The sequence below is a fragment of the Electrophorus electricus genome, chromosome 20 (assembly GCF_013358815.1).
Source record: "Electrophorus electricus isolate fEleEle1 chromosome 20, fEleEle1.pri, whole genome shotgun sequence".
Taxonomy (NCBI): Eukaryota; Metazoa; Chordata; class Actinopteri; order Gymnotiformes; family Gymnotidae; genus Electrophorus; species Electrophorus electricus.
The window spans coordinates 8,523,126-8,541,002 of NC_049554.1; the positions used below are offsets into that span (position 1 = coordinate 8,523,126).

General features: G+C 36.2%; 1 protein-coding gene across 4 annotated transcripts; it reads right to left on the reverse strand.

Annotated features, from left to right (window-relative positions):
* Positions 1 to 7,006: 7,006 nt before the first annotated feature.
* Positions 7,007 to 17,652, reverse strand: calcoco1b (calcium binding and coiled-coil domain 1b). Of its 4 annotated transcripts, none has more exons than XM_027002001.2 (15): positions 17,529 to 17,651; positions 16,453 to 16,635; positions 15,499 to 15,678; positions 15,296 to 15,398; positions 14,671 to 14,879; positions 14,358 to 14,570; positions 13,965 to 14,113; positions 13,584 to 13,653; positions 12,114 to 12,368; positions 11,377 to 11,502; positions 10,429 to 10,491; positions 10,240 to 10,327; positions 9,378 to 9,547; positions 8,123 to 8,208; positions 7,007 to 7,671 (listed from the first exon to the last, which is right to left on the reverse strand). In XM_027002001.2, exons 3-15 carry the CDS (start codon positions 15,628 to 15,630, stop codon positions 7,644 to 7,646), a joined length of 1,692 nt encoding a protein of 563 aa, XP_026857802.1. In that variant the 5' UTR covers positions 15,631 to 15,678; positions 16,453 to 16,635; positions 17,529 to 17,651; the 3' UTR covers positions 7,007 to 7,643. The 4 variants fall into 4 exon arrangements, with proteins under 4 accessions (XP_026857802.1, XP_026857801.1, XP_026857800.1 ...); XM_027002000.2 differs by having other exon boundaries at positions 8,123 to 8,211; positions 15,499 to 15,674; positions 17,529 to 17,645; XM_027001999.2 differs by having other exon boundaries at positions 8,123 to 8,211; positions 17,529 to 17,644.
* Positions 17,653 to 17,877: the final 225 nt, after the last annotated feature.

Genomic DNA, 17,877 nt, shown 5'->3' on the forward strand with positions numbered 1-17,877 from the left:
GTGTCATCTGTGGCTTGCAGAAATTAGTATACATATTCTAGATGTGACCAAAATCATACACCAAAGCCATTATGTGTGTGTGCATGCGCATATATATATATATATATATATATATATATATATATATATATATATATATATATATATATATATATATATATAAAATATAATATTTTTGTGTGTGTGTGTGTGTGTGTGTGGTGTTTATAAATTTATTAATCCTACACAATGTTGCAATAGCTAGGATATACAGCCATATCGCTGGGAATACCCTTTATTCAAGGAATAGCATGACATGGCAACTCAGTGATGCATTATGACCCTTCAGTGATAGTCTTGCAATTTCTCTAGAAATTGTCTCTATAAATGTATCAAAGGGCCACAGGATTACAATGTGTTTATACTGATTGACATTTTTTTTTTTTTTTACGTACCATTATATACCTGTTGTGCATGCATTTTGACCATAATTGTAGATGTATACATTTCTTGAAGGTTCTCCATTTGGTGGTTTGGAATATCTGTTTATGTTCACTTGTTCATTTTGTTTTGTTCAATGTTTTTGTAGTTCTGATTACTTTGCCAGTGTCATTTTCAGTTGCAGAAATATTCTAGGCCATTTAAATGATAAAACAGCTAATAAGAAAATAGCAGGCTTTATACAGACTTTGGTATGTATATGTTAATTCATTATCTTCAGAGTAATATTTGGTCATTGTTTTGATTTTTGTAAGATGTCTGACATATCTCCAAATGCAGGGATTTTAAAAAATATCCGAGGTGCCCCACCCCCCTTTTAAAACATGAAATCCTGAAATTTGGAATCAATAGGAATGGAAAATGCTCTTATTTCCTTAGTTCATTTCATTTTTCATTACTTTCATCTCTTTCTATAAGCTGTGTGCCTTTTCAGTGCCTTGCACAAATCTAGTGGAAAACTGGAACTGGCATGATTAGAATTGAAAAGTGTTTAGGCAAAGATGCCATTTGTATTAATCGCTTATTCCATAATATTCCTAAATATTCTCCTTTTTTATTGTACTTCTTGTTTGAAAACTTTGTTCCAAAGTTAATTTTATAAAGAAACGTTTCATCAAAAAAGTGTGCATGTTGTTGGATATAGTAAAATAAGACTTGTATCATATGGATAGTTCCTGCTGAGGACTATTTGTGAGTATATTTAGCAAACTCCAACAGTTACACTGGATTGTCCCATGAAAAATCTTATTTCATATGTATTTTTGCAAATTTAATCTAAATGCTTTCAGAATTTTCCTATAATGGATAGTTTTTTTGTTCCAGGATACACATATATCATTATGTATAGTATGTAAAAGCATACCAAGGAAAGTGGATCCCCTTGACGTTGACAGATTATTACCGGACACTGATGAGGGATTTTCCTGAGGCCAAATATAGGTTAAAAACAATTGTACATATTTTAACGACCTTAATTATGAATATGTAATATATACTATGGTAAAATTTAATTGCTCTGTCACTTAAGAACAATGATCATTCTAAAAAACATATTTGAATTTAATGTAACAAGTACTATAAGGACCACCTACTTTTGTTTGTGGGACAAAAAGTTACAATGTACAATTTACAATGTTATGGCCAAACTCACAACTACTACTTATTATTTATTACTGCTGGAAACTGCTATTTTAAGCATTTTGAAGCCTTTTGAAACTTCCAAATGTGCCACGGCAGACCAAACCCTATACTCAAAAACTGTACAACAGGATGAAATCATGGCTGCACACAGGCCACACAAGAATAACTGCAACAGTGCTCCAATGCAGAAATAACATTAGCTACATTTATATGGAGTGTAGGAGTTCTTTAGTAATCAGACTGATATTTTGAAATGAAACATTCATATTAACACCTAAATCAGTATAAATTATATTTAGCAATCCAATTACACTAAATCCAAATGGAATTTCAATGCAATGGAAATAGGTAGCTAGTCAATTAAATTGGGGAAAGTAGACTGTGTAAACCCATGAATCTGATTGCATTCATAACTGGAAGCGCTGAAAACTAAATATAATCATTCATATTACAAATGTAACCATTGTTTTGCATATGCTGATGCTCACAATAAGAAACTGTATACATCACTAAATACAAGATTTAAATATTGATTTGAGGAATATGAAAAATACATGACCAGCTTGGTGCTAAATATTTGTAGTCCTAATTTATTCCATTAGAATTTATATGTAACATGATAAAAACATGAGTGTCTTAGTGGATAGTTCTGCAGCCCAGTGTGTTTAAATGAGAATGATCAACTACATGAGTCTGGAAAAGGCTCATGTATGGTGCTGTAATTAACTTTTAACTTGCATCATCCATAAAAACTTGCATGTTAATTTCCTATATTAAATAATTTATATTTACATACACTGGCTGCTCAACAAGCCTCTGCCTGAACACATACATGCATGTAACCTTCTTTGATTCAGAATGATAGATGGGTGTCAGGTAGGTCATTTTTAGTAATGAGCTGAGAGAAAGAGTGTAGTAAAGCAGGCTAGGCATCTTCTAATTAAATGATTGCCATAATTAACATTCGCTTAACAGAGATCAGTAAAATTGTGCAAGGATTAAAACAAGGTCTATACATTATACACTTTTTTACAAGGGAGCTTTTAATGATCTCATATATCTGACTGGAGCAGAGTGTGTTGCCATGGCAATGAGATTGCAGTTGGGGGTATAAAGTGGCACAGCACTATATTTTATTCCCTTTTTTATGTGTCTCTGTCTTCATTTATATTTGATCTGCTCTCAGCTGCCTGAAATTCTGAAGGCATGCAGTCAGGATGCAAAAGAATAGAGGTGCTAGGGACAATGGTGTTCATACAGTTACATTCTGTCATGCTCTAAGATGTTTTTTATTTTCAAATATGTGTATGTACATATTGGAGGGCATTGATTTACGTAGACTTCAATATACAGATTCCATTTCTGGGACATTGTTTCTAGGACATTGTTTAAGAAAAGATTTATATTTTTGCCTGACATCTTCCTGGATACTTGAAATAATAAAATATTTGAGAAGAAATCCCTTAAACCAAACTTGATAAAGCAATAAGAGTGTTGTTTGGCAGGTCACTGGAAAAATGGATGAACAAAGAGAGAAAAATCATGGAATGAAAAATAAAATGGAAATATAAAAATGAGAGGGCCTGGAGTCTCCTACAGTGTCTCCATTTCTAATTAAAAGTGTAGAGGGAGCGGTGGACCATTAATCCTGCTCCTGGCCTTCAGCTAAGGGTTTAGGGCTGGTTGTAAAAACAGGCATGCATCACCACCCGTTTCCTAATGAGAAAGAAGAGAACGGCAAGCCAGCAGGGTGGTGGTCGTCTGAAAGTGAGTTGTCAATAAGGAAAAAAGAAAGAAAGAAGTGAATGACAAAGTCATGAAAGGAAAAGCATGAGGTCACTAAGGGCAAGGAGCTCAGAAGGAGAAAAAGCAGAACAAGAAGATCCACAGCAATGAATGACTGACGAATGCTTTAAATCATGAAAACAACCAAACAGTTGAACAGATCAGGTCTAACTGTGTCAAAGACTAGCATAAAGAGAACAGTACACCAGCATGATGTCAGAGGATTTACCATGAGATAGCAAGTCTCAGGAACAGCAAGGCGAGGTTGTGTGATGTCGAAGTCAACCCACATTTGCCTTAAGCCCCTGCTTTGTTAGTTTGCTTGTGTGCTTTTTGGCACAGTACAAAACCTTTAGCGTATTTTGACAAATTATGTACTGTGCCAAATTATTATGCCTTAAAAAATTGGAGAGATGCCATTTTGAGAGTTGTCCATTGGATTTTGCTAATTAAATTAGAACAAAGAATATGCACAATTTAATTGTGTTTATAGTATTGCATTATAGAAAATACTTAATTATACATGTTAGTCATGTTCATCTTGTACCTCCATAACTAAACAAAAGAAGCAACACACCAAACATTTGACATAAGGGGGAAATTGTGTGGGGGGGTTTTTTTTTTGGCAAAATGATTGCTTTAAGGCCAAAGTTATTCAATTCTTTCTTTCCTAGGAATATTGTCTTTTTGGACCCACCTCTCCTCAAACATTTCCATTTTCAATGTGTAACATGCCCCAAAACTACTCATGTTAGATATACTTCAGATATGAGTTTTATACATTATTCAACTGTATATAGGTAGGAACCTGTTTCTCAGTACATTTCAAACCAAGCAGAGGGCAAAAAAAGAAAAGCTTTAGTATGTGACCTGTTATGGGGTTCAGAGTTAAAGGATCAAGTGTTATACCAAGATTGCAATCAACTGGTCTACTTTTTCCAGTGAAAATAGGTAGTGAAAGGATGGCTGTTTCAATAAACTTGTGTCTGATAAATGCTGTAAATTCTTCCAATCTTGTTTTCATTATACAGCATTGATTGATCAGTTCTTATTTCTGCTTAGATTATTTTTTTCTGGCCTGACAGTGTTTGTAAATAAATAAATTCTGTCATTATTATGAACCTCTGCCCTGAAAGGACTTGCATGTGAGCATTTTCAAAATCAGTAATGTCATATGCATAACCCTCACATATTTGTGAGCCAATCAATTGTTTCAGTAGCAATATATATTAAAGACTAGTAAAACATGCCTTCATCACAAAGATATGGTTTGGATACATTACTTTAGCCATTTTTAGCCATTACTGGCACTCCTGTGGTGAGAGATGCATGGGTCACTGAAGGTAAGTAGATGTGATGATGACAGTTATATTTGCATGTGCAGTAAAGTGTAATATATAAAGAACGCATCTTAGATCCAAGAGTTCTCTTCACAGTCACATGGTTACATATTGGATATGTGTTTGATTTAAAAAGATCAGATTTTTTCTCTGCAGTGATAAAAAAATCAGCTCAAGCAAAAAAGAAAAAGGAATTTGTGCCATTTTAGCCTTGTAGTGTGTGTGTAACTTTGTGTTACTTTTGTCACTATGAGTCATAAGCTTCTCTCCTGTCTTTCCACATCCATCATTACAGGCACAGCCCATATTTGGTTCATGTAATACCTCATTGATGGACAGCATTTTATTATAATTAGGAAATGTAAACCCTTATATGTTCTGTTACTCCAGGAATACCTCTAGCCATCAATTCTTAGTCTTTTTCTCAGCATATTTGCTCCCCCGTGGCCAGACCATCAGTGTTAATTATCATCATTACAATGATGACACACTGATTAATGTTAAAATCTGAGAGAGATGTATTAAATCTACCACTGATTTGCCACTCTGAACCTTAACAGTATATCTTTCATTTAAAGGATTATATGAAGGCTAACTGTCTCAAACTAAATACTGACAAAACTTTTAAAAACTGTGCAACAAAAAGTGTTGCTAATTTAAGATGATGAATTCTGATGAATAGCAGCCATTTTTTCCACCAACAGGTTATATATTTGGGAGTAAAGAAGTGAACCATCCAGCGGAACTAATGCACATTTATTGGAAAACTGTAGTGACAGTCCTGATGACCTTTTAGTTCAACACACTCTGTGGTCAGGCTTTCTGTGGAAGTGAAGCTAGACTGGAGGCAATTGTCTGTGCACTCAGATGATCACGCTACACTCTCCTTGCAGGTCCAGGAAAGAGGGCAATCATGTTTCCATAGCATGGGAGTCCTAACATTATATTGTACATTTACAGAGTGACATAATTATCAGTAAAACAGCTCCCAGGGAATAAAACCCATGAGCTCACTGTTGCTAGTGGCTTACTCTAATACTTTAGTACCTTACTAGGAACATCGTTACAGGATGTTATAGAAATCTCATTATGAACAGTAAGACTTTTTTTTACAAGTAATTAATCCTACCTGTAGTTTAATGGGATGGGAGACTTCCTAGGCCAAACCGGAGCCCAATGAATAGCCATCCATGGTGTGAAAGAGAAGTGTATGAAGAAGAAATTGTAGGCCTACAGACACCAAGTGTAAGCTAGTTCTGGTTGCTAGCTAGCAACACTCACCGGGTCTGGGGATTGTCCTTTTTGGGACAAACATTGCAGAAACCATGAAGGTTTCCACCCCCCCCCCCCCCCCCCCCATCCCCGGAAGACCCAAGAACAACAGGAAGAACCATGTCAACCTCACTTAGTGTTTTCGCATATTCATACATAGTGGTCAGTTGGTCCGAAAGCATGTCCACAGTGGAGATGAATTGCTCTAAAACTTGTTATTGCTGCTGCTGAATGTGTTGCACCAAGATGTACTCCAAACTGACAAAGTCTTGCTGTCTGCCATCTAGCTTTCTGGTAAAGGCACAGCCTTTTGAAATGACTCAGATATTAATGGATGCTAACACAGAATGTTTAACATACAAAGTAACAAAGACAAAAAGACTGAACAACAACATCAAGCATGCACAAGGGAATGGTGAGCTGCCATGTGAAATTAGATTCTCTGTCATTGGAATGCTAGTGGTGTCACAGACCAGACTTTTTTCTTTGAGTGGCAAGTTTCATAGTCCTCAAACTATGAAACTGCCAATATATCTATGAGTGCTTTTTCATCTCCTCTAAAAAACTAAACTGAAAAGCATTCTCTTCACTCAATTCTATCAAGTTGATGCTAGGTCATAGTATTTGCAGTATGTTGCCATTTCTGTTTGGTTTTGTTATTTTGTTTCATTTGCTTTTATAACGCGAGGTGACTATGTTTGGGAAAGGCACTCTACCAATAAAACATTATTATTATTATTATTATTATTATTATTATTATTATTATTTTTATATATATTGTCTCCACCACATAAATCAACAATATAATGAGTTGTAATGTTTGTTGTTTCATAACAGCTTCATAATAACTTTGCTGTGAGCAATAATCTACGTAGTCAAGGATCCATTTTAATTCCAATATGCAATACATCAATAACAACAACTTGTCTGTCTAGTTACTTTTGAACTGCACTGGATGATGCAAAAAAACAAAGACAGGATGAACCACATGCCATTAATAAAACAGCATTTTATTAGAGTTTCTCTAATACTGTGTGAAAAAGTAAACACTGCACAGACAAAAGAACTAGTCTGTAACACTCCAAAATGTTTAGCTAGGTTTTTCACGCAGTGAACTCAACAGTTACTGTGGCAGACTGTAATAATTTAACCGATCTAGCACCAAAAATAACACTGACCACAACTGGTGGGTTACTGTCACAGTTAACATGAATAACAATGTCTTAATAAATATTTATGTGATATGATATGGGCTACATTAGATCTATGTTCTTATTGTAATTATACAAAAACATTTTTGTATAAAAACATAAAGAGATACACAGGTACAGAGACACACAGCAAATCAAACTAATTATGATGTCAAGTTAACACATATTTATTTATTTGTCTTTATGATGTCCCCTGATCTCTTTAATCACTTTTTTTTAGTTACTCACACTCACAACAACAACAACACACACACACACACACACACACACACGGACCAAAAAGCACATGCCCACTGCACCAAGCATATCCAATAAGTGCCTTATGTACTAGGAAACATTACACTCTTAAGAACATGATGTTTCATGGATGTAAACAAGTAGCATCAAGTTCACCTCCTTCAGTTCTATTCTTGTGTCACCACAAGGGGGAATCAGTTAGTTCACTGCAGAGAAAACAAACAAGGATTGAATGAGGTCACATAACTGCCATCTGAGCTGTGCAAAAGAGACAGAGGGGCATGAGGGAGGGGTGCTGTCATGGGAAAGCTGCTCTTGGGTAATCGTCCATAATTCCAAGAGCACCTGCCTTCAGCTTCGTCCAAACTCCCTTCTGTGAGTGGTTTCTTTTCCATGCTCTAAAAACAGTTCAATAGCTTTGCAATTGTAGGGTAGTGATTTATAAAGGCTATATGTGGTCATGCCTTCAATGTAATAAAATGTTTATAAGGTAAGACTATTGTGATGGCAAAAATGTCCTTATCTTCTGTATTCTGTATCAATCTAAAACATTATATTCCATTACTCTTAGTCCTATATTAATACTGTTTTAATAATGTAAAGCCCTCAAAATGAAGATCCACCCAAAACTTTGTCAATGGAGTGCATCATAGTCACCTCACTTTGTTCCCATTGACCTCAGACTTAAGGAGCTGCTTATCCTCACTGGTGTTTGGATCAGAATGGCTTCGCAAATCCAATCCCTCCTTATTTAAAACAATACCATAAAACTGAATTCAATGCTTCCTCATTTAAAATCCAAAACAAACAAAAAGGGGCATATAAGAAAACATTATAGGACCTTTCCTGGATTGAATTAGCTATCTAATCTAGCTATAAAGCTAGTTATAAAAGCATTAACACTGCTCCGATCTACAATAGATAACTGACTAGCTAATTCTAGTATAACAGAAAGTAGGGGGTGGCAGAATCATTTGCAAAGACTTACACCTTAATTGTACTGTCCTGTCTATCAATTACAATTCTGGTGGTTTATATCTTAGCTATTCTAGTGAACAGCCAGGCCTGAAATAAACCTGGGGCCAACTGGTAATGTCCTTGCAGCGTGTGAGGCCTGATGATAAAACATGGTAACCCTTTTGGAGTAGGGAGGGCGAGAGTCTATAGGAGGATGATTAAATCTCTCACTACTTTTAGCAATATGCTATTTGCAGTAGCAAAGGAAAATTTCACAAAAACAACATTTGTGCCCACTTTGGGACTCACAGACTCACACTCTGAAAGTGTGCAGCCACTTGTACTTTGCCATTTACTCTGATTGGATGACAGTAACAAGCCTGACTATGTTCTGAGCTTTACACATTACTGCCATGCCACAGCATCTACTGTAGCTAATTGAATTTTGTTGTACTATAGCTAATTTAAGTTTGTAGTACTACAGCATGCATGTAAGGATAGATGGAACTACTTTGTTTTTTGAATGTGTGTACTAGCTACTCTAGGTAGTAATGTAGATGATAAACTGGCAACAACCTTTGGTGTAGCTAGCTGGTTTAAGCTTGGTCATTTGCAACTGACTGATACCTGCAGTAGAGGACTATAAATACAAAAAAATGTTCCACTGGCCCCCCTACTTTCCTTCAAAAATCTGCGGTGCAACTCTTGCCTATTAGACTACAAATTAGCATTAACAAGTGGGCTTGGGAAATGCGTTGGAGCAAAGGCATATCTTTGTATTTAAAATGAAGGAGTGAGTTATATCAAACACTACATTTTCAGAAAACTAGAAACATTACAAATGTCTGCTTGTTGACATTACTGACAGTAAAGCAATATTTCTATGTTACTATACATTACTACCTATGCATATTCCTGTACATAAGAGTCTGGTCTACAATTTAATCTCTCCTACCATCTCTTCTCTGTCTGTTTCCTTTTTGTGATTTTCGGTTGGCTCAGGCAAGCTGTCCACTCTAGCTTCTTCCTGGTTCTCATCCTTCTCCTTCTGGATCAGAAGCTGGATTTCATGGGCTTTCTCTAAAGGAGACCTCTCCATAGAGGTTTCTGCATTGTCAATGTTCACTAAAGGATAACAGCAGAGTTAAATATGTTAAGCAAAAATAAAAAATAAAAAATGATTCTCACAAATTTCAATTTACCTCATAAGTCATAAGCCCAGACATGATTAGTGTTTGCAACAAATAATTTCCTTTTTTTTTTTTTTTGCACTTGAGTTACAAGGCTTAAGGTAGCTAGCAAGTACTGGAAGCTTTGTCATTCCAAATCCTCCTAAAGCCCTACATAAAGAGGTATTTACAAACAGGATTAAAATTATTATTATTATTTAAATCTAAAATAGCCTCAAAGATCAAATACAAATGAGTAAAGAAATGTTAAGCATTAAACATGTACTGACTACTTTTTCACTAGTGGAAAATTTGATCTTTTGCTTAAGCAGTCATTTAACCTTCACTTCCATGTGTCTAACATACAGAAAACTATCCAGACAAACAAACAATAAAAAAGTATTATGTGTAGGTTGTATGTCTTCATGCACATACAAATATAGTTAATATAAAAAACCAATTAATATAACAACAATAAATAACCAGTTAGAATAGGTTTATTTGCCTAAAGCTGTTTATTCACTGTCAGCAATAGTTAGGCTTAGAGTTAAGGTTGTATATCAGCACTATTAACATTACTCAGTCTCCTTTAAAATGCCTTGAAGGTCTGAAGCATTTGGGGTTTTAGCTTTGAAAAGAATGACTGACGAGGTGTGCTAGATGCTGCCTCTGTCCACTTGGCATCAGCCTCCCTCTCCAGTCGAAGCTGCAACACACGAATGTGATCCAAGAGCTCCTGTGTTTGAGCAAACAGCATATACTCAGAATGAATAGATTTGGCAAGCCATTGAGAAGTATGTAAATGGTGTAATTTTTAGATAAACAGGAAAGATGTGCCTGTCTCTCCAGCTGATGTTGCTCTCTCTCCTTTTGTATGGCTCTAAGACTCGCTCTCAGTTCCTAAATAGATTACAAGGATAGCAAATGCATCAGGATGCTGAAGGCTGCTTTATAAAACCGTGTTCACTGCCAGCCAGCATTTTTGCTCATTATGCTAATATTAGAAGATATGTAATTCAAGTCAGAATGTGGTATTGCAGTATATGTTAGTCTAATTTTTGGTACTGTAACAAGACACCTTAACAAAACCTACATCTACAACAACTCCATACCAACTGAAAAATGTGTGCATAAAGCCTGTTGTCTTTTGCATAAAATCAAGTAAATGTATTAATGGAATAAACACTAAGAGAACATTCTGGGAAAATAAATAAAATTTTATGTGTTGAAATTTATGACCATCATAAACTTATGAGAGTTTTTAAAGTTTAGTTTTTGCCATGCCTTGTTTATTAATATAGCATCCATTTTTGGTTTGTTTGTAACTGTTAAATCAACAGATGATTCATGTATTTTTTAATATTAGTCCTAGTAAGACCTATTTGTGTCTTTAATATACAAGACTAGGTCCTATTTTTAACTAATGGTTGGGTCATATTTTATGGTAATGTGCTCCAAAAACTGAAACATGACCCAGCTGTGTGTTAAGCACACTATGATGAATGTTTAATTATAGGTCTGTGCATGTATGCTTGCACACACACATACACACACACACATATACACACACACACACACACACATACACACACACACACACACATACACACACACACATACACACACACACATACACACACACACACACACACACACACACACACACACACACACACACACACACACACACACACACACACACACACACACACACACACACACACACACACGCACAAACCTGCAAACTGAAATAGGCACACACAATCTCACATGAACATTATTCACCCTGTTGCAATCTTTCTGGCTTCCAAGCTCCACCTCCAGTTTTTCTCGCTCCAGCCTCTCCTCCTGGAGCCACTCTTCCTTTTTTTGAAGTTCTCGACTCAGCTTCTGGAGTCGGTCCTTATCCAGCTGTTAATTGTGTGCAATAAATGGGCTAATTACACAACATTACACAACTTACTGGATGGCATGATCCATACTGAAGTCATCAATAAATGTTTCAAAAAGGTGTATCACAAATTAAGGCATACCACTGTTAATACAATCTGGTATAATGACCACTGGTGTGACAGAATACTGTAACACAAACAAAACAACAAAAACCTCCCACAACTAGCCAACAAAACAACAACAAGAAAAACAACAACATTATTTCCTTACTAGAAATATTTTACAGTGAATAAGCCTGGAAGCAAATAAAGTAGTAATGATAAACCTGCTAGCAAGCAAAACCTGTATGCTAATCAGCCTGCTAGCAAGTTATGTAGATATCATTGTCAAGTATTTAAAAATAAACAACAAATTTTAAAAATACTTAAATGGAGTTATTTATCTATTAACAGGCTAATCTATGAAAAAGCTAATCAGACTTCTCCAAATTCCAGTAAAGATTAATATTCCTGCCTGTGCAACTGAATTCAGATCAACAGCTGACCATTCATCCTTCAGCATGATGAGCTATGTTCATGCAAACACTATACGGGTGAAGAAATACAGCATCTGGAGGCATCCTCCCTCACCTCTGAATTTTGCCTCATGCTCTCTCTTTCCTGAGCCCAGGCAGCCTGGCCCTCACGGAGCGCAAGGTTAGCCTGGGAAAGTTGTAGGGTCATTTGTGCCGCCTGCAGCCGGGCCTGGTGCAGCTCCGCATGGCTGTGACCCTGCAGGGCTCCCAGTTCACTCAAGTCCCGCCGCAGGGCCTCTGTGCTGCGCTCACTGGCCTCCAGACGCTCCTTCAGGGCCCGCAGCTCATCCTGAACCTGTTTACTCTCTATCTGATGGAAAAAGCAATAACATTTACATTGCAATTTTTCTAGCATGATCAACTTATAATAACCCTTTGCTCCCTAGTATAAGGATAAAGTAACTGCAGCACTTTTGTCTAGTGTAATCAAGATTTGTATTTGAATACTCATCCGCTCTGATTGTTGCAACAGCATTTATCTCAACATGCACAGGACTGACAAATTTTAGCAAAAGCAAGGTTAGTCACCTTTCATCCAATCATCAACCCAATTTTACGTAATGATATTGAAAATGTATCTTGGTAAACTGGAAAAACAATGCAGCCTGCAGGGATGAGGGTTAGATGTCATTTTTGTCATTTTGGATTTGTACTCTAGCACATTGGATTTGATGTTAAAATGCAGACTGTCAACTCTAATTTAAGGTTTTACATGTCCACATTTTACAATTTTGTGGAAGTTACAGCTCTGTTTATACACGGATATGTTAAGAATCATTGAAAAATAAGAATCTTTAAAGTGCCAATATAAGAAAAGCAGGCCATCATGAGACAGAAAAAAAAATTGGGCACCTTGTTAAAACATTATATGTGTGAAAACTCATCAAGAGTAGTAGATGAAAAAACAAAACTTTCAGTTTTGAAGAAACATTGCTAAGCAAATCATATATTGGACATAAATGCATCTAATACCACCACCGAGAGAATACTTTCACATTACCTCAAAGGGTTTACAGCAAGATACAAACACAAGAAACATCAGGAACAAAAACACCACAGTAAGGTTTGCTGCAGAGTACATAGAAAAACCCGTATAGTACTGGGGACGAAATCTCATGGGCAACTGAGAAAAGAAATGCTCTGTATTAAAATGTGAAGAAATAAAGATCCATAACATACCTTCACAGCTGTAAAATGTGGTGGCATGTTCAGATATGGCTAAGAGTGGAACTAGGTCACATGGTCATTGTTGATGATGTAATGACCATTGACAGAAGCAGGATGAATGATGAAACTTGCCAAAACATCTTAACTGCTCAGATTCAAACAAATTCCAAAAAAAACCCAACTGGACAGTGCTTGCAGCAGGTCAGTGATAAGACAGTGATAATCCATATAACTTTCCAGAGCAATTGCACAATTTTCCAAAAGTTTTGACATGCTGAATCAGAGTCATAGTAAATACAAGACTGAAGGTAAGCAGGAACTGAAAATGACTGAAAACATTTTGCTTTTCTCAATTCACCTGCAAGTTCCTCCTCTCATCCTCCTCATCCTTCCTTTGTGTATTCATCTTCTTGATTCTCTCTTTCATCCTGCAGACAATAATATGAAGTTACTTTCTTCTTTTTATAACCAGCACTTTTTTCCAATTAAACTGGTGATCATCATCAAGGAGCCTACAGGGTAATGAATCACAAAATATTACAGATATGAGCAGATTTCCTTTACTGAGCTCCTGGTATGAATACTTTTTGTTCATTAGATACATACCATCATCCCAGGTCTCAAATATGTAATCAACAGGCTGATTTCCTTTGACTGATGTAAGAATAAGTTGATCTTTAGCAGTTCTGACACTGAATAGTACCCATATCTGCTGGTACAGATACTAAATTTGACATACCTGTCCAGTTCCAACTCTGTCTCTTGTTTTTGTAGAGTCAGATTACTTAATTCCTCCTCAAGATCTTTGATTTGCTGCTGTTTTTCAGTTCTTTCCACCAATAGGCCTCTAAGATCTGTGGATATTTTTTCATGACACATCAGCACATCCTAAAGATAAAGGTAGTTGAGAATAAAGCTTGTTACCCATTCTTTATGTTTTCCTCATAAGCAATATAGTGTTTATTTGATTTTGTTTGGTAATTTAGTTCAGGTATTACAGCCATGATGAACAGGATTTTATTTTGTGTATGCCTCCTTTTGTTGTTATTTCACTTGTTTCAGCACTTGTTGACTGGGTTTCACATGTTTCTGGACAAAATAAATTATACAACAAAATAGGTTTTGCATATACCTTTTGTTTCTCTTCCATTCTCTCAATCTTTTCCATGCTACATCTCAAGCTGCCCCTCAGTTCTTCAATCTCATTCTTCATCTCTGTCCTCTCTTTTCCAAAATTATTCCTCTCAGATTCATCTGTCTTCCTGTATTTTTCCACTTCCTCTGTGGCTGCCTCAAACTTCTTCTGAACCTGTTTTAGTTCTTTTTGACATGCCTCCAGAAGGCTCTATTAAAACAAAAGTGAAAATTGTTAGTAGCCCATAGTTCTGTAACTATTCCTCTTAGCTCTCTTGGTCTCATTCCATATATACTGTATATCCTCTCACCTGAAGTATTTCAGCTTTGGGCACTACTAGCAGCAAGTCATCACCTTCATTCTCTTCTTCCCCATTCATCTCTTCCTCAAGTGTTACCAGTTCATCCAAAGGTCTTGGTGCACAAAAAGTAAAATGAGAGCTTACTCCACATATTTGCCCCATTTCATCCACATACACAAACTGGAACGCTGTCCCACCAGGATTTGGCAGGTAGGATGCTGAAACAGGAAGCAGAGATAAAAGAGAAAGAGATAGGGTGAAGTGATAGACAAAGAGATAGGGCCTTCCATTCTGTACCATCAGACCCCTGCATCCAGAATGCAGCTGCACAGCTTGCTTGCAACCTCTGGAAGTTATCCCATGTCACCCCCCTGCTGCTTTCCCTCCACTAAGCTCCCTATAGCAGCTTGCAAATGATGTAAATGTAAATACTGAATACTTGGGACCAATTTCATTAACACTAAATGCTTTCACAAGCATTCTCCACTTACAATCTCTACTTGCATTCTCCACTTAACTTAATATGATTTTAATAAATCTGTTTGGTTCTGTTTGTTAGACCTTTTTCACTGAAATAAGATGAGAAATGTGTAACAGTATGCTTGTTAAAGGTGTTGCAGCATGACAAACTTACGCTGAAAGACAACATTGCAGTTCATGTCTGTGTCACCTGTGTATCCATCTGGAGCAAGGGCCCAGGCAAATGTATAATAGTTTCTCACTGATGTCCATCCAACCTGAAACATACAAAAAAAAAATAAAAAATGAGTAGAAACCAAATACAGTCTTTCAAAATCGATATTTTCTGTACTTTGAGTACAGGTTTTCTGTAGTTACCTTGAAAAGACCTATCCAATCACGACTGCTCCAGTTGTGTTGACTACTTATAGTATAGCAACATTCCACCCTGGTTTGAGGGAAATAGGCCTGGCCCACATTTCTAAACCTCACTTTCCAAGGCTTCTCCATGGTAACAGGTGCCACTTATGTGAGTCAGAATGAAGATGGAACTCCTGTCTTAGAAATCAGATAGCAGATGATACAAGATATCTAGTTCAAGTGTAAAGCAACTACTGCATGCAATTAGAGATGCACAAATATCCCTTTAGTCTTTCAAACTTGTTTTCTTGCAAACAAGTAATTTTGAATTTGTGCATTTACTGTATGACAATGACTGTGTCACCGTAGCAAATGTATTGCTATTTGTATTTTCCCTTCAACTATATTTAGTTACTTTTCTATGAACCCTTCGGGAATGGTTGACGACGCGAGTACAGGGGCATGACTGCTATTAGATTTCTAAGTGTTGTGAAATAACACAAGAGAGTGTGGCAATAACTTTCTATCTTCGAATGTTTATTGAGGAAAAGTCTTGAAGTGGTAGTGCAGCATATAAGTAAATGTTAAGGCAGACTTAGTCATCTGTCCAATAATATAATAATTGGGAAAAGAAATGTAAAAGACAGCCAAAACATCTATCTATCTATCTATCTATCTATCTATCTATCTATCTATCTATCTATTTCCATTTATTTATTTGGTAGATTTTTAATATTCATGAAATTTCTCATCTTCTTTTCATTTTAATTTTGCCAAAATTAATTCATTGCAAGACTGTAATACTATGTAATGCTTAATTGACAATTGACATTCATGTATGACTTCCCTTGTGGATTACTACAAAGTAACTAAAAAAAAAAAAAAAAAAAAAAAAAAAACAGGAGAAAATGATTTCAGTTAAAATGAGTGAGAAAGTAATGCACACCTAGTAATTAGAAAAAGTATTCTTACCTTATTTTGAACCGAACAATTAGGATGCTCCAGTTTTCAGTTTAAATCCGAGCAACCGTTTGGTTTATCCCGAAGTTGACTCTGATCAGTAGGGAGGAACACTCTGACTTGGGTCATGTCAGGGGCGTCACTTTCAACAGCACTAACAAATCCCACATGCATCCTTCGTCAACTTCCTTATTACTGAAATGTGGGAAATGAAGTTTTACATTTCTACCACGGGATCACTCATATGCACAGCTGTTCGGACATGCAGACAGTGCATAAAACGGTTCAGAGTTCACGAATCTATCTGAGAATTTCTTTAGTAGACCTAGACTACATATCATTACAAATTATAATCTACACGTCTACAAAGATCCCACCAAAATAATCTGATTTGTTTGTAGTACATTAAAAAATAATCTTCCACTTTTGTCTATTTAACTCGAGCGATACATACAATATGAACACTAGATGGCATTGTAATTCAAAACAATTTTACCAGTAGGCTATAGCGAAACCGAGTCATGTATTCCGAATATCGGTGCATTCACAAAAATCGGATTTTAAATTCTTGATATGACAGGTGTATTTGACCTTTTCTATCCACATACATACGCGCAGACAGACAATTTTTGGTTATTTATGCATGTGATTTTAACCTTACTCAAATTGTGAATGTGTACATTTAAAAAAAAAATGACAATCTTACACTAATTTCTAATTTATCAAGTTTATCATAGACGAGGGTATTGCAGTGCCTCTTCCATGGGGTAAGGGTTTTTAACAATAAAGTCCCGTTTAAATATAGGTTGTATTAACTCTGCATTAACTGGTGTGTGTTAGATGAGCTCTCGGAGGGGCGAGGGAACGAGTGAACACAGGCACCCACTTCAGCAGCAAACCTGGCCCAGAAAGCATTGCGGCCTGATATAATTTCCAGCGAAAACAATGTTAGACCGTTTGGGGAAAAAAAAACGGTCACAATGCTTAGAATTTCAAATATATATCATCTATTTTAAACTATAGGCTATTCGAATAGACCTTTATGTAGAAACGAACTCTATTGCTTAAGTTACGTTGCTGTTTCTCACTTTAGCCTGTTGGCTAACAGCTCCTCACGTTTAGCAGTGTTATATTTAGCCACAGTTGTCGTCTGGCTGATTATTCTTGTTACAGTCCATTGTTTTAATTAGTTCAATTCATTTACTGCCTAAGGCGAATGTATTCCAACTGAAAACCCCGCTCCTCGTTCTCCTTATCTCCGCTTGTAATGTAAATGTATACTTATGTGACGTAGGGCTACGCACTTCCGAATTGTCAGTGGATGTTGGAGGTGTTTTAAAATGCCCCTTTCACAATTTGTAAAGAAAGATTAAAGTGTGCGCATGTTGACAACGAAGTGATCCATAGTGCTGATCTCATTTATTTAACATTAATTAA